The 21,535-nt window shown below is 37.2% G+C and overlaps 1 protein-coding gene across 4 annotated transcripts in view; it reads left to right on the top strand.

Annotated features, from left to right (window-relative positions):
- REV1 (REV1 DNA directed polymerase) overlaps positions 1 to 21,535 on the top strand; it is a 91,396-nt gene that overhangs the window by 14,536 nt on the left and 55,325 nt on the right. For 3 of the 4 annotated variants that reach the window (XM_067563555.1, XM_067563553.1, XM_067563554.1), the window contains exons 2-8: positions 2,834 to 2,900; positions 4,220 to 4,352; positions 7,032 to 7,200; positions 14,196 to 14,348; positions 16,544 to 17,262; positions 18,876 to 18,983; positions 20,904 to 21,020. In XM_067563555.1, coding sequence (XP_067419656.1) covers positions 2,844 to 2,900; positions 4,220 to 4,352; positions 7,032 to 7,200; positions 14,196 to 14,348; positions 16,544 to 17,262; positions 18,876 to 18,983; positions 20,904 to 21,020 — 1,456 coding nt within the window. In that variant the 5' untranslated portion in view covers positions 2,834 to 2,843. Of the gene's footprint in view, positions 1 to 2,833; positions 2,901 to 4,219; positions 4,353 to 7,031; positions 7,201 to 12,994; positions 13,121 to 14,195; positions 14,349 to 16,543; positions 17,263 to 18,875; positions 18,984 to 20,903; positions 21,021 to 21,535 lie in introns of those variants that run through there. The other variant, XM_067563556.1, reaches the window with a different exon arrangement.

The raw sequence follows: 21,535 nt of genomic DNA, 5'->3' as shown, positions 1-21,535 counted from the left end.
ATTGGCTGATCTGGGGCTGGGCAGCTCTGTGTTGCTTTTCGTGAAAAATGTATAGCCTCAGTTTCATTCTGATGAGCAATGGGAAAAGTTTTGAGATCTCAGAGTTTTTTGTGTGGTGGGAAAACTGTTTCCTGCTCAGTTGTAGTCTACTTACTAACTTTTATGCATAAATTCTCTTCCCTTCTGTCCCCCCCGATAATCAGCAGGGTTTGAACCCATACCCTTCAGATCTACAGCACATACCTTTTCCCCTTGAGTGGTAGGAGTAAATGATTGGAGGAAGTATAGTGTTATCCTTTCTGTGAACCTGCTTGTACAGGGAGATACAACACATACTTTGACACTAGTTACACAAGTATTTCAGAGAGAGCGGAACAGTGGTGAGTATTATAATTCTTGATTTCTAGCCCTGGTTTGTGTAACAGCATTTTCTAGTGATCATGGTAGTTGTGGGTGATGTCTTTTCAGCAAAGGAAGTTGTGGTACATTCTGTCCTGCCTTTGCATCTGATCTGTGAAAGGTCAGAGGGCCATTCAGGGGTTAGTGGAGCTTCTGGAAGAAGGGGTTGTTATAAACCTCAGGAAATTAATCCCTTCTCTGAAATGTGTCCACTCATCATCAGTCTTCAAGCCCTAGAGCCTTCCCCCTCTCCTTCCAGGAAAGGTTTGATAAAGCATTTCTTGTAGCAGCTAATATTTGGAAGTCAAATACCCACCCATGCATTCAAACTGATCTTCCATATGGTGAGCATGTCATCTTTCATAGTTCTGATTCCTTGAACCAGTAAACATGCACATCCCTTCCTTCACTTAGTTTTCTGGCTCAGTAGATCCTTTGTGAGCAAGATCTGCAGGTAAAGATTACCTTAACTCTAGCAGTCCAGCACTGCTGGAAGAAGCCCAGTGAATTTCTCCAGGGGGTGCCTCTATTGGGGGACCAGTCATTACCAGATATCTTAGTTCCTCATCAAACTTCTTGAGCTGCAAATCGGGAGATTGGTCTCCTAGTCTTCATATTACAATTGATTAACAAGCATTGATGTCAAATAAACAAACGGGGCAACTTTAGCAAAAGAAGCCCTGATCCTGATAAGATGAGCAGAATACATCTGATAATCATTGAAATACTACTTGTCTAGTCTGTGTGTTCAAACTTCAAGTGAATTGGCTGAGTCCCATCTGCCAAGGAAATTGGAATGCATCTGAAATTTTCTGATGACAACTTATCTCGATGCTTGAGGATCTGCAGCAGCCAGTAATACCAAACTTCCACTGTTCTGGAGCTGCTAGGAAGAGGAGGGCTTTTGCATGACAGACTTCATGTTCCCCATTCTTGAGTTCACATAATTTATACCTGTCTTTCTGATCACTTGTTCTGATTCTAAAACTAAACTAAACTGAAACTAAAAGCAGATAAAATGATTTTGATTGGTCCTGATTCTAGCAGTTCTCTGACCTGCTGGCTCTTGTAGATTTCCTTCCAAATCTCTTGAGTCAAAAGTCCAGTGTGTCACAAGTCTTCAGAAAAGTTGTTTTAAAGGCACAGCTCGTGAAAGAGAATCCCTGGCTTTTGAGACCATGTCAAAAATGTTAGTTTCCACCTTGCTGATCTATATAGGAACATTATGTACAAAAAGAACCTACCCAGAATACCCATCACTAGCGTATCTGAGCACAAGAATGCTGTCAGCTTTTTATTACTTCATGCGTGTTGGAGTTCTTTCAGGAAGGAGTTGGTTACCATTAAGCTTTTTAGGGGTCTGGCATTCACCCTGCTGGCCACTAAAGGACACAGAATCTAATGGGAAACCCTCTATGTTCTCAAGAACCTCGTGACCCGAGTGTGTGTCTGCTAGTGTGTTGTCATGTTGTTCAAATTTGGAAAGTCACTTTGTGGTCTGGGAGAATGTGAGATGTGATATTCTAGGCAGTGACATGACAGCCAATCCACACCAATAGTCAATATTTCTGAATCAGTATCAGTGCTTTAGTGAATGTGGATCATTTGCATGCAATGTTTTAGGAGCCATAGTCCAATACACTCCCTCTCCTCCCCACCATTTCATTCTCAGCCTACTGAGGGTTCCTGGAGGTGTTGCTAGACATAGCTCAGATACCAATGTTAAGCTGTTCACAGAAAGGGAGATTTTGGTCTTAGTTTGTAAATTGATTTTTCTGAACAAATCTGGGGGTAAATCAATTGTCATTTTAATCAAGAGGCACTTCACTGAGCAAAAAGTGGCTTTTGTTCTTTTGTTTTTTACATAAGGCAACAACACATAGAACACAAAGCATCAACAGCCTTTGAGATTAGATGTAAATCCACTAGGATAGTTAAGCAGGGTGTGGTACCAGGAAAACTGAACCTGCATCCCACTATGCACTGAATACCAAATATGAAAAAAATGCATCCCTGACTGGCAGTATTGTGCATGGGTGGTAGCAATCATGTTTAAACAGCTTATAAGTCTTCTGCTTTATAAAATGTATGTTGGATAATAGAAGTCCAGTAAATTATTGTAGATACTGAAAACTGTAATGCTGTCTTGTAGTTGCAAGAAGAAAATACTATATATAGTGCAGGATGTAGCAGGTGCCCTGTGGATAATTTTTGGTAAGCATCTCACAGTTCCTATATAAAGGGTTCTTTTACATTTCTCTTTTTTGAGGATACAGTGTGCAGCTTCTACATTTATTTTAGCTTCTGATTACGTGCATGAGCATGTTACTGAAAAAGACAATCTGAATATATGGAATCACTGAAGTGGAATTGGCGATCCTGCTTAAAAACCAAACCAACCAAGTCTTTGTTTTTTGTTTTGTTTCCTAAGCAGAAGCTTCACTATGAGGCGGGGTGGATGGAGGAAACGAGCCTGCAATGACGATGGCTGGGGGAAGTGGGTATGTTTAAAACCGAAAGGCTTTTTATTGAAAGGGTAAATTTAAATATATATGTATGTAAAGAACTGCAAAACATGCATAAATATATTTGCTCCACTTGAAAAAGACTGTCAAATTAAAAATCATTCCAAAAAACAAATGTCCTGACTTTTAGAGGTGTTCATCAAATCCGTCCAATAAATTGCACTTATTTACTAGTCCATGTTCACTAGATCTTATTTTAAATTCCAAACTCTTGAGCAACTTCAAACAGCCTCCATTTTAAAAACATAAAACCAATCTACTGAAAGAATTAACATTTTCTCTGCTCTTTTCTCTCCCATTTCTCTCACCCCACCCCTTGGAAAAAAATAATAGATTGAGCTTACATCAAAGATGGGCTATATTTAGGCCTTGACAGGTTTAAAGTTTGATATCTTTTAGCCCTGCAGTGCTTTTTCGTCATTGGGGAAATTGTTATAATAGGTCCATTTTTGAGAGATTTGAAGTTTAGTTTTCCTCTTCATCTAAGTCCTTTACATATGGACATGTGATAACTAAGGTACCTAAATTTAGATAAGCATATACCACACCATCATGTATTCTGTATGTGTAGAAAGAAAGAAAGAATACATTCATTATTTCAGGAAAATTCTATGGCCTGCATTATACAGGAGGTCAGATTAGATGATCACAATGGTCCCTTTTGGCCTTGGAATCTCTGGAGGTTAATGAGCTTGAGTCTCTATCCTGTCTTTAGAGCATATAGAGCATGAATTACCATCCAAACTCACCCTCTGTGGCTTTATTAATTTTCATTTTACTTTATTAGTAACTCAAATAATAGGAAAACATAAACCCCAGCCTAAGCTTTCTCTCTGAGCTTGACTTTCCCTAGGGTTTCTCCAGAAATTCCTCTGAACTTGGTTGTTCTCCCTTAGAGCACCACTCCCATGCCCAGAGTAGAAGTAACAAGCTACACCTTTACAGCAAGTCTGCAAACCTAAAGTCATGCTGTGTGGGATTCTAACACTTGACACCCAGGAGAATAAAATGAAAAGCCCTGCCATGTTGCTAGCATGGTACAACTGTTTAATCAGCAGGAGTTTGGATGAAATTTATTGCTCATGGTTGAAGAAACAACATATGAATTTTGCAGGTCATCCAAAATGAGTTTCAGGAGGGAAAATCAAATATATACCAACTATTTTCAGGAGGGAATATATGATTGAGTTTTCAGTCTTGTTGAAATGGTTCTGTTCATACCTAGGCATCAGAAAGTGAAAATAGTCATTGCTGTGGTTCCTGTTTAAACTTCTTCTGTTTCATTTAAATTCTAGGGAGGATACATGTCTGCAAAGGTCCAGAAACTGGAGGATCAGTTCCAGTCAGATGCGGTTATACAGCATCAGAAGGATGGAACTTCATCCAATATCTTTAGTGGAGTTGCCATCTATGTCAATGGCTTTACAGGTGAGGTTTTCATTTTTCTTATAAACATTAAGTGAATCTCATTTATACTAAAGTCCGTCTACTCTGCTGGTGTTTTGTAAAGGAGCCTTATTGTAAATGAGAATCAGGTTTTACATATGTATAGCTGAATAAGAATCTGCAGTGATATAAATACAATTTAATTATTATTTTATAATGTTGCTTAGAATTTTATGGTTAAGGCTCAGGTGGCTTTATATACAAAATGATTTTCTTCTAATCATAACTGTGACAAAAATATTGTTTCAGTTGAACCTTTACAAGCTTGAATCTCAGACTGCAGTTTTTTCCTAAATTCTGCAGAATTTGGGCTTACTGTTTGAGTTACCAGAACACTCCCAATGAAATACTTATTTGGATGGGTCTTTGCACTGAAGTCAGTGAGCTTAAATTTAAAAAGCTGAAACTTGGTTAGTCTTTTTAGGGCTAATAATTTTGTCTACTTAGAAAGGCAGATGCTTTAAATTGATATCCATCAGCCATCAAATCAGAATGGCTACTGAAACATTCCATAATGAAAACCGTTTTTATTTTGACATTCTGAATAAAAGCATTTTTTCCACCATTCACAATTACATATATGGCCATTGACATTATCATTAAGCAAGATGGGGACAAATTGGAGACAGCCCAAAAAAGAGCAGCAAAAATTATAAAAGTTTTTAAAAACTGCGCCTATAAAGAATAAATGTGCCCATTTTGTTTTAACCTTTGAGAAAAGAAGACGGAGGGATTTGATAAGTCTTCAAATATATTAAAGGCTGTTATAAAGATAATTGTGATCAGTAGTTCTCCATGTCCATTGAAGGTAAGAAAAGATGTAATCAGCTTAATCTGCAGCAAAGTTAGATATTAGGAAATACTTTCTAGCTGTAAGGATAGTTAAGTAGTGGAACTGCTGTCATTTGGAGGCTTTTGAAAACAGTTTAAACAAATATCTGTCAGGGATGGTCCAGGTATACTTGGTCCTACCTCAGCGCAGTGGGAGAGGCTAGACGACTCTTGAGGTTCCTTTCAGTCCTTCATTTCTATGATTCAGTGATTATTTACAGTAAATTTTTTCCATCTATCACATGCATTATTATTGAAATTGAATTTAGGGACCTGGAAATACAATATATTTATAGTGTGTCTAGGAGTTTTGAATTCTGCAGCCGTGTTAATTCTAGCTTTGTATTGCCAGACTGTTAGATCTAGGAGTATCCCAATCACATTGTAAGGTAGCAGATATCTATGTTGTTTGATGATCAAATTTATATTTTGGTGGATGGAGTGGGCTCTTCTACTAATAGTGTATCATGGCTGAGACAGTGTGGCTTACGAATTGAATAAGGAGGGATAAGAGGAAAGATTTAGGTGTACATTGCTTTTAATGGGCTATTCAGATAAGAGAGTTTGTGTTTAGGTTAGTGAATATGTTTTGGGATGTAGGGTGGTAAGATTCATCTACAGAATTTAGGCACACATTTCTCCTGGGTTTCACAGAGAAACCCACAAGCCTTTTTGAAATCTTTCAGAAGACACTGTTTTAGGGACCTGTACTGGGGATTATGGGATACGTACCCGTTCAACAGAACACCAGCAATGTGATAGAGCAGCACTAGTGTGTACACAGGGCAAAACTGAAACAGATATGAATCCAAAATAACATGGCTGGCATGGCCATGCTGCACTTAGTACTCTCTCCTGGTTCAGATTTTAGCATAGACAAGGCCCATTAATTTAAATCTTTTGTGTATGTTTTCTTTAAAGAATGGAAAATTTACCTATAATTCTTCTTTTAAGATATCTTCAGATAAACTTCCTCTCCCTTCCTCTTACAGCTTAGAAGTTTTGGTTTGGGATTTTTTTTTAGGTGGTAGCCTTTTATCTTTGACTATTCCTTAAGAATAATTCTTGTTTTACACATATGAAAAATTTTACTTTCAATTTCTTACATTTTATGTTCTTATGATTGTTTTTTAGGGAACTCCTTGCTTTCTATACAAATCAGGAATTGACTGGGAAGGTTCTAAGTGGAGCTGACTTATTGACAATTGGTCAGTGTGTGTAAACAAACAGAGGATTTTTCCTCAGCTACTAGTCGTGCAGAGAGCCAAAAGCTGTAGATCTTGAGGGAGTTCCCTGCCTGAGCTAGAATCTCAAAAGTAGGAATCCTGTGATTAATATCAAAAAAGAATAATAGGGAAGTAATTTCTCTTACTTCCTAGGAATAACTGATTTCCATCAAGGCCACATACAGAATTTCATTCATTGCATGTGGGAAAATACTGATCAAAAGATGTGGAGGAAATAATCTGATTTTGTTGTGTGTTGATGCTTATGTAAAAAGGGTCTTGTTTAACATTTTTAAATGAACCTGCCCCTTTGAGGCATTAATGGAATGTTCCCTGCATAGATTCATAGATAATGAAAAGTTTGTTTTTGAAGCAGTCTTTCCAGAAGTGACAATTTGCCTAAACTTCTGTGGCTTTCTTTACTTGTATTTTGAAGAAATGTTTTAAGTCTTCTAAGAAATTATTGGAGTTTCAGAAAAAAGTTGCTCTGCATTTTTATCAACCATGGTCTTAGGTTTCTGATTTTCCATGTTTCCATAAGTGTTCTCAGTGACAAAAATGCAGGAATACTTTTTCTACAGTTGGATTTTTGTTAATTTTCCAGATCCTTCAGCTGATGAATTAAGGAGGTTAATGATGTTGCATGGTGGCCAATACCATGTGTACTATTCCAGATCCAAAACAACACACATCATTGCCACAAATCTTCCAAATGCCAAAATAAAAGAACTGAAAGGGGAAAAGGTGGTTCGACCAGAATGGATCATAGAAAGGTAAAATTAGAAGGATGGTGGTCTGACTTTTTAATGTTGTGTTTGGTGCATTTCAGTGGGAACAGGCATCTTCTAAAAAAGATATCTTGAAAAACTACATTCTGAAAGGTTGTATTAGGATTAATTTATGGTTTTATTTTTAACTGAATATTGTACTTTTATTACAGTCCAATTTGTTTATTTTAACAAGATCACACACTAGAAAAATTGCAATTTTTGAAAAAAAACTTGCACATTTCTATAATTGGATGATGGCCTCAAAACATAAACATGTAGATCTGAAGGGGACTTAGAGAGGTCACCTAGTACATCCCTCCATGCTGGGGCAGGACCCAATATACCTAGACCATTCCTGACAGTTGTTTGCAGGTTTTTAAGAACAGGATAGACCGGAGGTTGGCAACACTTTTTGCAGAGGGGCCACTCCACGAATTCTGGTAAGTCTCACAGGGCACATGATGCTGGAGTGTCAGGCAGCTTTCAGCCAGTTGCTACCCAAACTTCTGGCTTCCAGTCATGTGGCCGGAAGCCAGAAGACTGGCCAAAAGCTGCCTGGCGCTCCAGCATAGTGATCCTGCATGGCAGGCCGGTGGGCCGTACAGAAAAGTTAGACTGGCCAGATGCGGCCCACGGGTTGTATTTTGCCCACCCCTGGGATAGACAATGGTGGGGATTCTACAACCTCCCTTTGTAACCTGTACCAGTACTTAATTATATAATTAGTAGGTTTTTCCTAATATCTAACCTAAGTCTTGCTTGCTGCAGATAAAGCTGATTACGTCTTGTCCTGCCTTCAGTGGACGTGGAGAACAGCTGATCACAATTCTCTTTATAACAGCCTTTAACATATTTAAAAACTGTTATCAGATTCCCCCTCAGTTGTCTTTTCTCAATACTTATGTGCCCAGTATTTTTAACCTTTTCTCATAGGTCATGTCTTCTAAATCTTTTATCATTTTGGTTGCTCTTCTCTGGGTTCTCTCCAATTTATGCACTTCTTCCTTGAAGTGTGGCACTCAAAACTGGACACAGTGCTCTACCTGAATCCTCACTAGTGCTGAGTAGAGCAGGACAATTTTGGTGGAGTGATATATTCTGTTTATTCTTTTTTTCCACATGTTGCAGATGTTTGTATCTTGTGTTTTAATCTGTCAAGTATGATTTATTCAGAAGGATGTGTGAGCTAGTCCTTTTCTGGTTCTGCTGTAGTCAGATATTGCCTAAGAGTAATCTCCTTTTGCCACTATTAAATAAATGAAAAATAGTTTACTGTGCATAAAATATCTGATTGTTCTGAGTAACTCTTATTTAGCTTATGATCCACTATAACTAAGGATGTAATTTGGTCACAGAGATCATGGATTCTGTGACTTGCCGGGACATCCGTGACTTCCCGGGTAGGGCTGGAGCAGCTGCCAGCCCGGGGCTGCTGCCCAACAACTGATTGGCCAACTAGGCTGCTAGAGTAGTGGGGCTGGAGTAGCTGCAAGCTCAGGCAGCTCTTTTTTTTCCCCCTTTACCAGGGTATTTTTAGTAACAGGCAGAGGCAGGGACAGGTTGTGGCTTCCATGAATTTTTGTTTATTGCCCGCAACAGAATCTTGTGTGTAATTGATTATTTCTTCCTAAGTGGAGTACTTTGCATTTGTCCTTATTGAATTTCATCCTATTTACTTCAAACCATTTCTCCAGATTGTCCAGATCATTTTGAATTTTAATCCGATCCTCCAAAGTACTTGCAACCCCTCCCATTTTATGAGAATGTGGACAGTTTGCAGGGAGAGGGCACCTACCATTTCCAGATGCTTCCTGGGCCTCTGAAGGGGCCTACAGGAAGTACAGAAACCTACCTTTGCTTCCTCCAAACACATCCTGATGCTTGTGTGGCTCTTTTCACGGAATTCAGGGGTGAATAAATCCTTCTTTTTCCCCTCTGATTCTACCACCTGTGAAGGAACTGTGCTATATCGTGCAGTTGTCTTGTGTGTTTGTCCTGTTGCTCCACAGACCCTTTGTAGTGAAGAATTCCTTCCTTCCTCCTTTTCATATGGGGCTTAGTGAGCAGTAGAAGGTAACAGTGGAGTGGTGAAGGGAATCTTCATTCTGTTTTGCCATTTACTTGGGTGCTGGAAGCAGTAGAACAGTGGAAATGATAGTGAAAAACCGCTTCCTTATTTCCCCCTCTGCTTCTTACTGCTTCCGGGCCTCTACCCAGAAGTTCATAAGGAGTGAAATTCCCTCTCCCTCCACCCATGAGGCTTAGTAGGTTTTTTAACCAACAGCTGCCTGTCCGATGCGTGTCAGATTCATTGGAACTGACAAGCCTAATAGGTTTGTTGAACACTGAAGTGCCCATTAAAGTTTGTCAGGGTTCAGAGGGTGGAGGAGGTAGTCCTGGGGAGTAAAGAACCCCAACCTGGTGTTCCTTTGGCTCCATGCAAAGTAGGGAAGAGGTTCTTCACTCCCTATAACCCTGGCTTGGGAGTCAGGGAGGATCAGGCAGTGCAGTGGATGAAGGGTGGAAGCGACACCCACACACTCTAATTTTGCTTTACCTCCCCAAGCCTTCTTCCAGCTTCATTATTTATGCCTACTCACCCCTTCCCCCATATCTTTGTTCTTGCCTTCCTTTTGCTATTAGGAGAATAGCCCCAATCCCATGGACATAATGCCAACAGGAAGGAAGCCCAGTCCTGCATAGTTCCTGTTCTATGCAAGAAGTTCTCAGGAGTGTCTTTTTTTTATTTTCTCACTTCTTGGGAGGACTCTAAACTCAGGACTCTTGCTCAACAGGAGGTAACTGGTTAGCAGAAGATTTTGTGGCCAGCAGATCAACAAGCCCTTCCCTTCCCTAGTTCTGGTGTCCACTTTTTAAAAGTATGTTGAAAAATTGGAGAGGATGTAGAAAAGAGCCATAAAAATATTCAAGGGCTGGAGAAGAAGCTCAATCTGGCTATCTTGTCAAAAAGATTGAGAGATACCCTCATGGGGAGAAAATACTGGGTACAAAAGTGCTCTTTAGTCTAGCAGAGAAAGTCATACCAAGAACTAATGGCTGGAAGGTGAAGACAGACAAATTCAAATTAGAAATAAGTCAGTAATTTGGAATAGTGAGAGTGATTAACCAGTGGAATAAATTACCATTTCCATCTCTGGATATCTTCAAGACTGAATGCCTTTTTGGTAAATATACTTTAGTCAAACAAGTAACTCAATATGGGGTAACTGGGTGAAATTTGAGGGCCTTTGATATATAAATCAAACTCGGTAATCTGGTAGTCCTTTATGGGCTTCAAATCTAGATATCAGTGAGTGTCCTCTGGCAGTTTGGATTAAAGGCCTCCAAATTCTGACATAAACAGAACTAACCCTAAATCTAATTAAATCTGATTATTCTAAGGAAAATACTGAAGATGCCTAAGAAGAGAGAGCCTAATCACATCTTTTTAAAGACTGGAAATTTGCCAACATGTGTCCCCCCAAAAAAAAAGTTGCCAGGAGATTCCAAAAATTAGTCTGGTGAGATTTACCTAATTTCCAGGGGGAAACTTTGTATCTGATTTGTAATTAAGCATAAAGTAAAATAAATATATACTGGTGCAATCCAACCAATTCAAGTTCTTTAAGGGATATTTTGTCTCTCCAACATACTAGTTCTTTGAAAAATTTAATAAAATGGAAAATACTGACCCGAAGGACATAATATACTTGGCTTTTCAACAGCTTTTAATAAGACTGTTCATAAGAATCAATCAAAGAAAATAATGATGGGATAAGGGAAATATTATGGCAAGATTAAAAATTGGTTAAGTTGTTAAAGAAAGTCAACTTGAACAGCTCTTTATAGTAAAGAAAAGTTAATAGTAGGTTGAAATTAAGTATTGGTACTGGGACTGTTAACTTAATGATCGTTTGAGGCACCTAGTGACTCCAGGGTGAATTGAGAATGCAGCACCTTGAAAGATCATAATCTTAATTAATTGGAGGAGAAATAAGTAGCAGACTGAAGTTTGATAACTTTAATTGCTTAGATTAGTAAAATCTTCAGAGGTTTGTGAGATGTTCTAGGTAGATTTTAACACACACACAGGAATTAAGGAGCATCATTGCAGATGAAATATAATTTGTGTATAAATATAAAGCAATACACTTGAGCTGATGAAATTATCAAAACATCTCAGCAATTGAAGGAAATAAGATGTTTCAGCACATTGAAATCAATGTTGTATTATAGTACAAATTTTGTTTTACAAAATAATGGTACATCATCTGAAATATTGGAGGACATCTCAAATGAAATATACAGCAGTTATAAAGGTCCATAATATGGTGATACAAAAATGATTAGTGGTGTTAAATATGAAAATAGATTGTAAAAGTTTAGATTTCATCCGGAAGGGAGAAGTTAGAGCGGAATTGCAATATTCATATTTACTAAGGATACAATGAAAATTGACCATGTGGGTTTTTTTAATCTCATTCCATAATATAAGAAGAAGGAGAAAGTGGAAATAAAAGGAAAAGTCTGTTTAGAAGAGTCTCACAAAATTCTGCTCCTCTTCTCCCCAGAGCTAGGTAGGGTTTTTTTCCCTGGTGAGTAAATAAAAAGACACTTTTTTTTTCCCATCCTGGTATTAAAGGGTGGGACAATAGATGATGTCCCTAGGCCAATACATTTTCATGGCAATTTTGCAAGGTTGATTTGGAAATAATAAAAGGAAATACAGTTTTATGAAGAATATGATCAGCCTATGGAATTCATTCCTTCAGGAGGTCATTGAGTATGTCTAGGCTGTGTTTTAAAACTTGTGGCAGAGAGTTTCAGGGCCTGAGTCTATAGATTTGGGCTTGCATTAGGACTATAAAAACAGCTGTGTAGACCTTTTGGGCTTCAGCCCAAACCCAAACATTTACACAGCTGTTTTTACCACTGTAGCACAAGACCAAGTCTGTAGATCAGGGCTCTGATACTCATGCCACAGGTTTTGAAATGCAGTCTAGACATACCCATTGAGGCCTTGTCTATACTGGGATTTTAGTTGTTCATGCAGCATAATGCAGTTTGAAATAGGGGTGAGTTATCACAGTGCAGACAGTGTCAATGGTAGGGGTGTGACCGATGGAGGTACACCAGTGGCTAAATTCTCAGCCTAGAAAACACCATTATTAAGTACTGAGTTTGGATTCAAAGTTGACAGAATAATTTTGTGACTGTTATCACTTGGGTTATGCAAGTTCATATGATATGAAAAACTTCATACTTTAAGAGTATAAATGCTTGGTTGCTACACCAACATTTGTCAAACCTAAAAGTTTTGAAAGATTATTGGGTTATTTTTAACCTTATTGGCTAATTCACAGTATTTATAAAAGAATGTCATTTAAGTTGTACAAATGTATAAAAAATACTTTTCATCTGTTGAGATTTTCCCTGTTGTAGCTGTTTTGATTACAGCTTTCCCATATAAACCTTCCCAGTTCTCTCTAAAAATCTAACTAGTTTTAATTTCTCTAATTGGGTAACATGATCTCTCTCTACATTCTTCCCTAATTGTAACGTGACAGCCAATAGAGACTTCTGTTCCCCTGCTAAATCCCTTAATAGAGTACAGGTTTAAGCTAGCTAGGAAATGTATCCTAGAGAAAAGAAATTGAGGTGTTAATAAATGGTTTTGATAAATCATCTCTCTCTATGTGTCCTCTTTTTAAAAGCTTTGAATCTAGTCTGATCATTTGATTCTCATGTGTATCTCACCCCTCCCTGACATAAAAGGACTTCCACAGAAGCAACACCTCTGTTCCCGAGTGCAGTATGGAGATCCACCTATGGTCAGGGAAAGAAATGGTGGCTAGGAAGGGAGCACATCATCTCTATCACCACAAACAGAGATGAGGAAGGAAAGATAAAAATCTCAATTTAGGTGGGTGATAGTAGTTGTTACAGTCTCACTTTAAAGGAGAAGGGCTCCTGACGAAGCTATCAGCTTCTTGAAGGCCTAACAGTACCAGTCTGGTGGGGTGATGAGTAGAGACAGCGCATTGGAAGCATGGAACTGGAATGATCAGGGACAAATCCTCATGAGAAGATCCTCTGGAGACTTCCTTCTCTTTAGCCCCAGCAGTGTATTCTGTCACAGGAGGGGATAGTTGGGCCTGTAGAACTGCAGAAGCTGAGGAAACTCTTTAAAGGTGAATCAGATCCTAGTGAAAGTCTGTCTCTGATTTTATGTGATTTTTTTTTTGTTTTTGTTTTTTTGTTTTTTTTTCTGGAGTGCATCTGTCTATTACAGTGTTCAGAGTTAAATGGATCTCCCAGCACAGCATTGAACTGAGACAGTTAGTTGATAGCAATTATATTATATTATGAATATGCAGTACTTAAAGTCCAGTATTTGGAATTGAAGTACTGATGTCCATCAGACCAATAAATTAAAATTTATGTGCTGACCTCTTCTGTAGTCTATTTAAATTACTTGATTAGAATGTAAGCTATTTGCTTTTTGTGATCTAATCTGCTGAATGAATTTTTGTTACATCTTTTTGACTATATTTGTACAGCAGTTATTGTGGTAAGTGTGCTTAATTTTGGTCATTTGTACTTCAAATAAAAATGTGATTTTTCACATCTAACTTATATATGCTTACTTTCTAGACTTCATGAACAATCATTAAAATTCGTGTTAGCAGTTCATAGTGTAAAGTATTTATCAATTTTATTATCCTACATACTCAATCCTCATTTCATTTCTTGCACTTCTTACATTTTTTTAAAATTAAGCAATTTTTCCCCATTTAGGTGCAATACATAACTTCTTTAGAGATTCAGGTAACACAACTGAAATATATAAACAGTTAAAGGACTGGAGAGAAAATCCTGTATCTCAAGAAAGCAAATTGTAATGGTCAAAGTATTAGCCATTTATCGCTAACGTAGTGTTTGTTTATGGGTTTTTTTCTGAAAGCCTTGAGTGATAAACTTCTTCTTTTCTGTTTCAGCATAAAAGCTGGACGTCTCCTCTCCTACGTTCCATATCAGCTTTACACCAAGCAGTCAAGTGTTCAGAAAGGTCTCAGCTTTAATACTATATGCAAACCTGAAGATCCCATGCCAGGTCCTAGCAATATAGCTAAAGAGCTCAACAGCAGGGTGTAAGTGTTTCCAGTCTGTTAATAGTGACAAAGCTATTGATCTGCCAGTTTAAAATGATAATACTTGTATAGCATTTTATCACTGATCTCGAAGCACTTTACAAAGGAGGTTGTGTCATTATCCACATTTTACAGATGGAAAATCAGAGGCACAGAGAGATGAAATAGTTTTTAGGGTCCCAGACTTGGGACTAGAAGAACCCATGTCTCCTATTTCTGAGTCCAGTACCTTGGTCCACTTTTATATAATGTTTCTACTGTAGGACACAGTGTAGCACACAGCTATATGGAAACAATATGAGTTGAACACATTAAGAGAATCTGATCAGTGATACTGAAAATAGGACTTCGGTTTAAAAAGAATAATACATTGACATAATTATTCCTTTTGGTAAAGGTTTTGGAGCAAGTATAAATGAATATAGCTGGAAAAAATAAGTTTTAAAATGTCACAATGCATAACTAGCCTGTGGACATTATTATGGCTGAGAATTTAGCAAAACTCAAGGGTGGACATTTATATGGATAAGAAAAACTAGTTGCATTACAAAGGATTTTAAAAATATAAAGAACAAAATTGAGGGGGGGAATAAACCCTATAATGCTTGAAGGTATAAGTCCGTCTCTATCTGTTTTGGGAGGGAGTGGAGTTTAGAAAGAAATTTCCCCCTGTGGGGCAGGTTATTTTATTGTGGTGTCTCTTAGATCTTCCTCTGAAATAGCTGGTATTGGCTATAGTCAGAGACAGGATATTGCATTTGATGGACTCCAGGTCAGATTTGGAATGACAGTTTGTGTTCCTATATGTCACACAAAAAGTCAGTTAATATTTGTTTTAGTAGATTGTAGACCTAATCCTGCGTAATAACTTTCAAGGGGGTTTCAGTTTATTATGGAATTGGACCTATAGCTGGTGACAAATGAAAGTGCTTCTATAGTATGCACATGCAAGACATTTTTTTCCTTACATTCATTTGTAGATGTTATAGTCACCTAATCCCTAAATTAATATTATATTGATAATAATTTGGGGATGAAAAGAATGTTCAGATTTTTATAAATGTCTGTTTAACATAACCATTCTGAATTTTAAAATTTACTGTATACAATGATTCTAAGTCAGTACTACTGGGAAATAACTTCTCAAACACATAACTATTCCAAAATATTGTTATGTTTAATGTAGTTTATAACTGGAGTAATCTTAGATGAATTGATATCACAGGTAATTGGCTTTTCTGGTTTTATTTGCATGTCAGGTAGCTAAGTAGCTAATTACCAATCTCTTTTTGTATGTTTGTTTTAATGGCCTTTTTTTGGAAGTATACAGATTTTTCTATAGACCAAGAATCAATTTAACTCTTCAAGTCTAATTTTAATCCCACCTATATTTATTGGTATTATTATAGCGTAACTCTTTGAGGTAAAAGTTTTGTCTTCATAGTATCAAGGTAAAAGTAAATAGCTAATGTACCTGTGGCACAACATTTGTTGTTATTTTTATACATCCCTATGCAACCAGTGTTGCTTAAAGAAAACAAATCTCCAAAAGCCATGACTATTTTGGGTTTATAGATTTGGACAGGTTTTAGCAGGGAGAAAACAGATGGATTTCAACAAATTATTCTAAATCCTCCTCCAAAAAGTAGAAATAAGATTTTGATCAGTGCAATGAACATTTTCTATTATATAAAGAATTAAAAAATTACATCTTTGGATTAAATGGAAGGCATTCCCTTCCAGTAGCCTTACATTACTAGTACTGTCCAAGGAGAGGTTATGTTCAAATAAATAAATAAAAATCCAAATCATTAGGTTGCTTAGGCTATCAGATTTGACCAAAGACCATATCATAAATCTTGAGAAAGTTGCCTTATCTAATGGGAGAGCATGATTAATGCAGGAGTGACCTCTAACTCTTACATTAATAATATTATAGTGAGTCTGCAAGTTTGTGTACAGAAAAGACTGACTTTGTGTGATGCTGAAAGATCATAGTTCAAATTTAGTAATAAAGACATACAGTCTTCTGCCTCTAATAACCTACCAGGTTTTGTATCTCAGCATTCAGAATACTTTAATTATATATCTTAATATTTGTATATGTATATGTAAACACTTTTAAATTACTTATTGATTTATTGTATCTTTGTTTTCAGTAAGATTATTAAATGACATTTTCTGGTCTGTTTTAGAAATTGCATAATAAAAACGTATGAGACTGAAAATGAGATCAAAGCCAATGGAATCAGTAGCTGGAATGAGGAAGAGAAAGAAGAAAGTGAAGATTTAGGCTTTATGGACCTGGAGCAGGTCTTTCCTGGGAGGAAACAAAATGGAATTCAACATCACAGAGACAGCACTGCCATTTTTAATGGACATACTCACAATTCTACCAGTGCCTTACAGACACAGGATTGCATGGTGCCCTCTGGCAACAGAGTTGCAAGCAGGTTCTCTCCAAGCTCTGTGCAGCAGGAGGGGAAGACTGAAAAAGGCATCATTGACTTTAGAGACTGCACTATGCAGCAGTTGCAGGAAAGCAACAAAAACACAGACCTTTTAAAGAATCCACATAGGACTATGAGTAGTAATTCATTCTCATCTTCAACTTTGCACAGTAATACTAAAATAAATGGTGCTCACCACTCCACTGTTCAGGGGCCTTTAAGCACAAAAAGCACTTCAGTACCTACTCATAGCAAGGCCACTTCCTCATCTGTGTCCAAACCTTTAGAATGCAGTTTTATTTCTGACTTTTACTCTCGTTCAAGACTGCATCACATATCTACATGGAAGTGTGAATTGACAGAGTTTGTCAATACTCTGCAGAGAAAAAACAATGGTGTCTTTCCGGGAAGGGAAAAGTTAAAAAAATTGAAAGCAGGCAGGTCTGCACTTATAACTGACACAGGTAGATACTTGTTTAATATAGTTTTACTTAAATAGGGATCCTATTCCTTCATTCTTATGACAGTCAACTGATCCAGACAAAACATTTTAGCTTTCTGTATTCAGAAAGTTATCAGATTATGTGAAATGGCTACTTACGTGATTTTGATAAATCAAAGGTTAAAGGGCCTTCTTCATGTTTTTAGTTTTAAAAGCAAATTGTGACTTAATATGAAATTCAGTTGTACACACAAATCTTTTCTGTAGAATTATTTAATTCTTTCAGAGATTGTCAAGCTATTTTGAGTTCTTGAGAATAAACACTTTATACAAACAGGATGATATTTGGTCTTAGATTTTCAAAGAAAAATGTAACTTGCTTCTTAGAGTTCAGACTGAAGATTTCTAATATGAGTAGCAGCTAGAAATGAGCTATAGTCAAAATGAGAATTTGTTAGCAAGAGAGCTACATGCTGTTGGGTCTGTCTGAGTTAGAAGCAATCTTGTGTGACCTTTCTTCAGCTGAGCTGATCTAGAACAAAAATGGGCTTAATAAGTATATTGCAGCATAGATGCCATTCTGAAGGCATGCGTGTAAAGAACAAGATGACCAGAACTTTACATAAATATTATTTTGCATCTTATGTCTTTAGCAGTATCTCCTTGAACATGCAGAACTATTCTTTCTAATTAACTAAGGATAAAAGGTAGACCATTACTTCTAGTCATAGAGATTTTATTTCTTTAAGCTATCAATCTGTTATGTATCCTTTTATTTTCCCTAATTGTATAATATTGAGCAATAATTTTCTTTAAAAAAGATAAGACATGATAGATGACATAAAATGATTGAATGTCTGAAAACAGGGCCTTAAAAACAGTTTATTTCCTCTTATCCTTTACCAGTTGACAAATGAAGCAATTCAATTTTCTTTATGTGAAATACTTTTTCACTATGGAGTGTTAGATATTGTCCACACATGGGATTTGCTCCAGTTTCAGTGGCTGGTGGCCAGCCACTACTGTAACTGCACCAGTTCAAACCCTATAGTGTACATGGGAAAATTACTAGAAGTGACAATTGATCTAATGCAGCTTACCCCAGCTTCAAGCAGGAATAAGCTGCATCAGTGTAAATTGCATTGTATAGCTGTTTTGCCTGTCTGTGCTAGGATTTGCACTGTGTATATACACTGGTGACTGAAATTCCCATTGTAGAGAAGGTTTTAAAATCATTCAACACTTGTCTTGTAAACAGAGAAGAGATTGTTCAGAGACTGCTATGACCTCTGATCAAAAACTGAAGAAGCATTCCATTGCAGATTGAATTTTAGGGATAACATGGAGTATGATGCCTCACTTAGCAGATATTACACTCTGTTTTTAAATTTATGACTACATTTCCACAGTGTTGTTATATTGCATTCTATTATTTTTAGAGCCTTGAATGGTACAAAATTTATTTTTTCTTTAAAGGCAGTTTAATAGTAATAGTATCCTTTTGGTGGGGAAAGGTTATAACAAGCTTTGCTGTATTTAGAAATGATTTATATTAGTCCTTGATGACTAACATGAGTACTGCAAAAATTTGTAAAATTAGGTTTCAAAATATTTGTTTGTATTTGTTTATACCAGGTAATGTGTCTGTCTTAAATTCATCCAAGCATCAGCGCTGCATAATGCATCTGGATATGGATTGCTTCTTTGTATCAGTGGGTATTCGAAATAGACCTGATCTCAAAGGTCAGTTTTCATATATTTTTAAATGTCAAAAATTATGTATACAATACTGAAAATGCACTTGCTAACAACAAGTAAAGTTGATTGGGTGAGTGTTTTTTTCTTCTAATAACTTTGCTTGATGGTATGAGAGCACTGCTCTCAGATTGCCAGGTAGTGCTGCTCAGTGCCCCACACTCAAGGGACACATGGAAGAGACAAAGTGGAATTCTCCTTATTGCTTCCTTTCCAGCATTTAGTACTAAGGAAGAAAATAGTTTGCCCACTCTCAGCTGCCAGAGGTGTGAAAAGGTGAAAACTAGAGATACATAACCCTTCCAAAACTAGAAATGGGGGGGACAGCTGGGCTATATCTGAGCCCTGTGAATTATCTTTTATTATTATTAAGAATAGGCAGTCTGAATTCAGGTATTTCCTAATTTAGGGGTGCCTGATTTTGCATCCCTTACTGGTCTTTTTAAGATACTTTTTAACTGTAATTTCCTAGGGTTCCTCCGCCCCCCCAGGGATGGGAATAAACCTGAAAAATAGAAATTACATCATGTGGAACTGTTTTGAACTTCTCCTGCATGAATCAGTGGGCTATGAACCCAGAAGTTGTAGATCCACAGCACAGATCTCTACCTGGTAAACTAAAGGAGTAACTGGTAGCAATACTATGCAGTTACCTTTACCAGTGTCTTGCACAACTGCTTGCCAGAGAGCTGAGAAATATTGGGAATCAGAAGTCCTGGGTTTAGTCCTAGCTGTGGAAGGGCGAAGTGGTCACGTGGTTACAGACAGCGCAGATAATCATAGATTTGGCACGAGCATTCTGAAAGGCAGTGTGGATACCAAAAGTGATTTTGTTTTTTTACCCCATCTATAAATTGTAGGAATGATCCTTTCGTATCTTCTAAAGTAGGGAATATGTGGCCTTACTTAATAAGAGCTGTCAAATAGAAAACAAGAGAATAGAACTCGTGTTCTTGGTCCTAGCTCAGTACGTCTTTTCTTAGACCAAAAGACTTTCTGCTCTGCCTGTATAGACCTCTTGCTTTGTACTTGCTATGCAAAAGGGTCTCTGGGGTCTGAGAGAACATGCGTATAGAGGGACATTGAGGCAGGGTTGCATGCTCATTGGGGTAGATGGAATGCAGTTCAGTGCAGATGGAATGTTCAGAGATTTTAGCAGCTAGCTCTACTGTGCAAATGGCAAATTTCAGAAGTTTATAAGTTTGCCAGATCTGGACATATTTTCATAAGGAAGCATGTGCTTCTCCGACACCAAAGGTATCCCCCTGGTGAATTTCAAATCCCTGTTCCGAAGTATGGAGAGAGTGGCTAAAGCTTCTAAAAATTTATTACACACGCACGATTTGCGAACACAAAAAAAATCTCTTTAAACGTGTTCGTGGAAGTTGTCAAACCGTTTGTGCTGAACTGTTCCAGAAAAATTCAGCCTGAGAGAGAGAACAAGCATGGAAAACTTGAGGTGACTAAAGTGGTCAGAGATTAGACCTGGTCTAAACACACAGTTAAGACTGACTTTGCTTGTGGTGTGATGTTGCACCATTTTAGTTAAACTGTTACAGCTTTGTATGTGGACTGTTTTATACCAGCTTAACACTGGTTTATATTAGCTTACTTTAGTTAAATGACAGGGGCAAGGTAAATTGATGTAAGCTGTCAATGCATAGAGTTTGCAATGGTTCAACTAAATGGGTACAATATCAGATGTTTAGTTAAGCCATGCAACTTCTGTGTAGGCAAGTCCTTATACAGAAGCTACTGTAGCTGAATTTTCAGTGTTTGTTGAAAAGGATGGTGGTGAAAAAAGTGAACAAAATTAAAGTATACATCTGCTGAAACTTTGCCTTGATGTGCTATTACTGTAAATGTTTATTATATACTGACTTTAATTAAATTGATTATTCTCCACAGGAAAACCGGTGGCTGTAACAAGCAACAGAGGTGCAGGAAGGGCACCACTTCGCCCAGGTGCAAACCCACAGCTGGAATGGCAATATTACCAGAATAAGATATTGAATGGCAAAGCAGGTACAAATAATGAGTCTAATTTTAAATCACAGTGCTGATGAAGAATCTCATATTAAAGTTAAAACATTTAAGGATAAATGTTTTTCATTGAGTTGACTTTAGGGAGAGAGATTAATTTTGGACAGGACAGTGGTCTCTGGCAACAATATAAATTGCTTCCATAGTAGTTTGCCATCGTGATATTCTGCTAATTCATTTTGCTGAGAATGGGGATATATTTTAGGGTAGTGGTTTTTTTTGTTTGTTTTTGTTTTTGTTTTTTTTGGTTAGAGATGGGAATAAAGTACAGTGCTTTGGTAAATGTGTATGTCCTGTTTGAAAAATAAGATTAATATAGACCATCTGTGATCACTTGCACCTGAGTAATAGTATATCACAGAGGAGCTAGTATAAAATATTAAAAGTTAAGGTTGATAAAAGGACTTATGAAAAAGCAGAGGAGAACTGTAGAAACAGCAGCATGTTACCAGTGAGAAATTGGCTGCTTAAATATAGTTGTAAGTCTTTGAGCTATA

The sequence above is a fragment of the Emydura macquarii genome, unplaced genomic scaffold (genome assembly GCF_026122565.2).
Source record: "Emydura macquarii macquarii isolate MOO-44397 ecotype Brisbane River unplaced genomic scaffold, CSIRO-AGI_Emac_v2 contig_2531, whole genome shotgun sequence".
Lineage (NCBI taxonomy): Eukaryota > Metazoa > Chordata > Testudines > Chelidae > Emydura > Emydura macquarii.
Note: the sequence above shows the minus strand (reverse complement) of the source record. Positions and strands in the feature narration are given on the sequence as shown.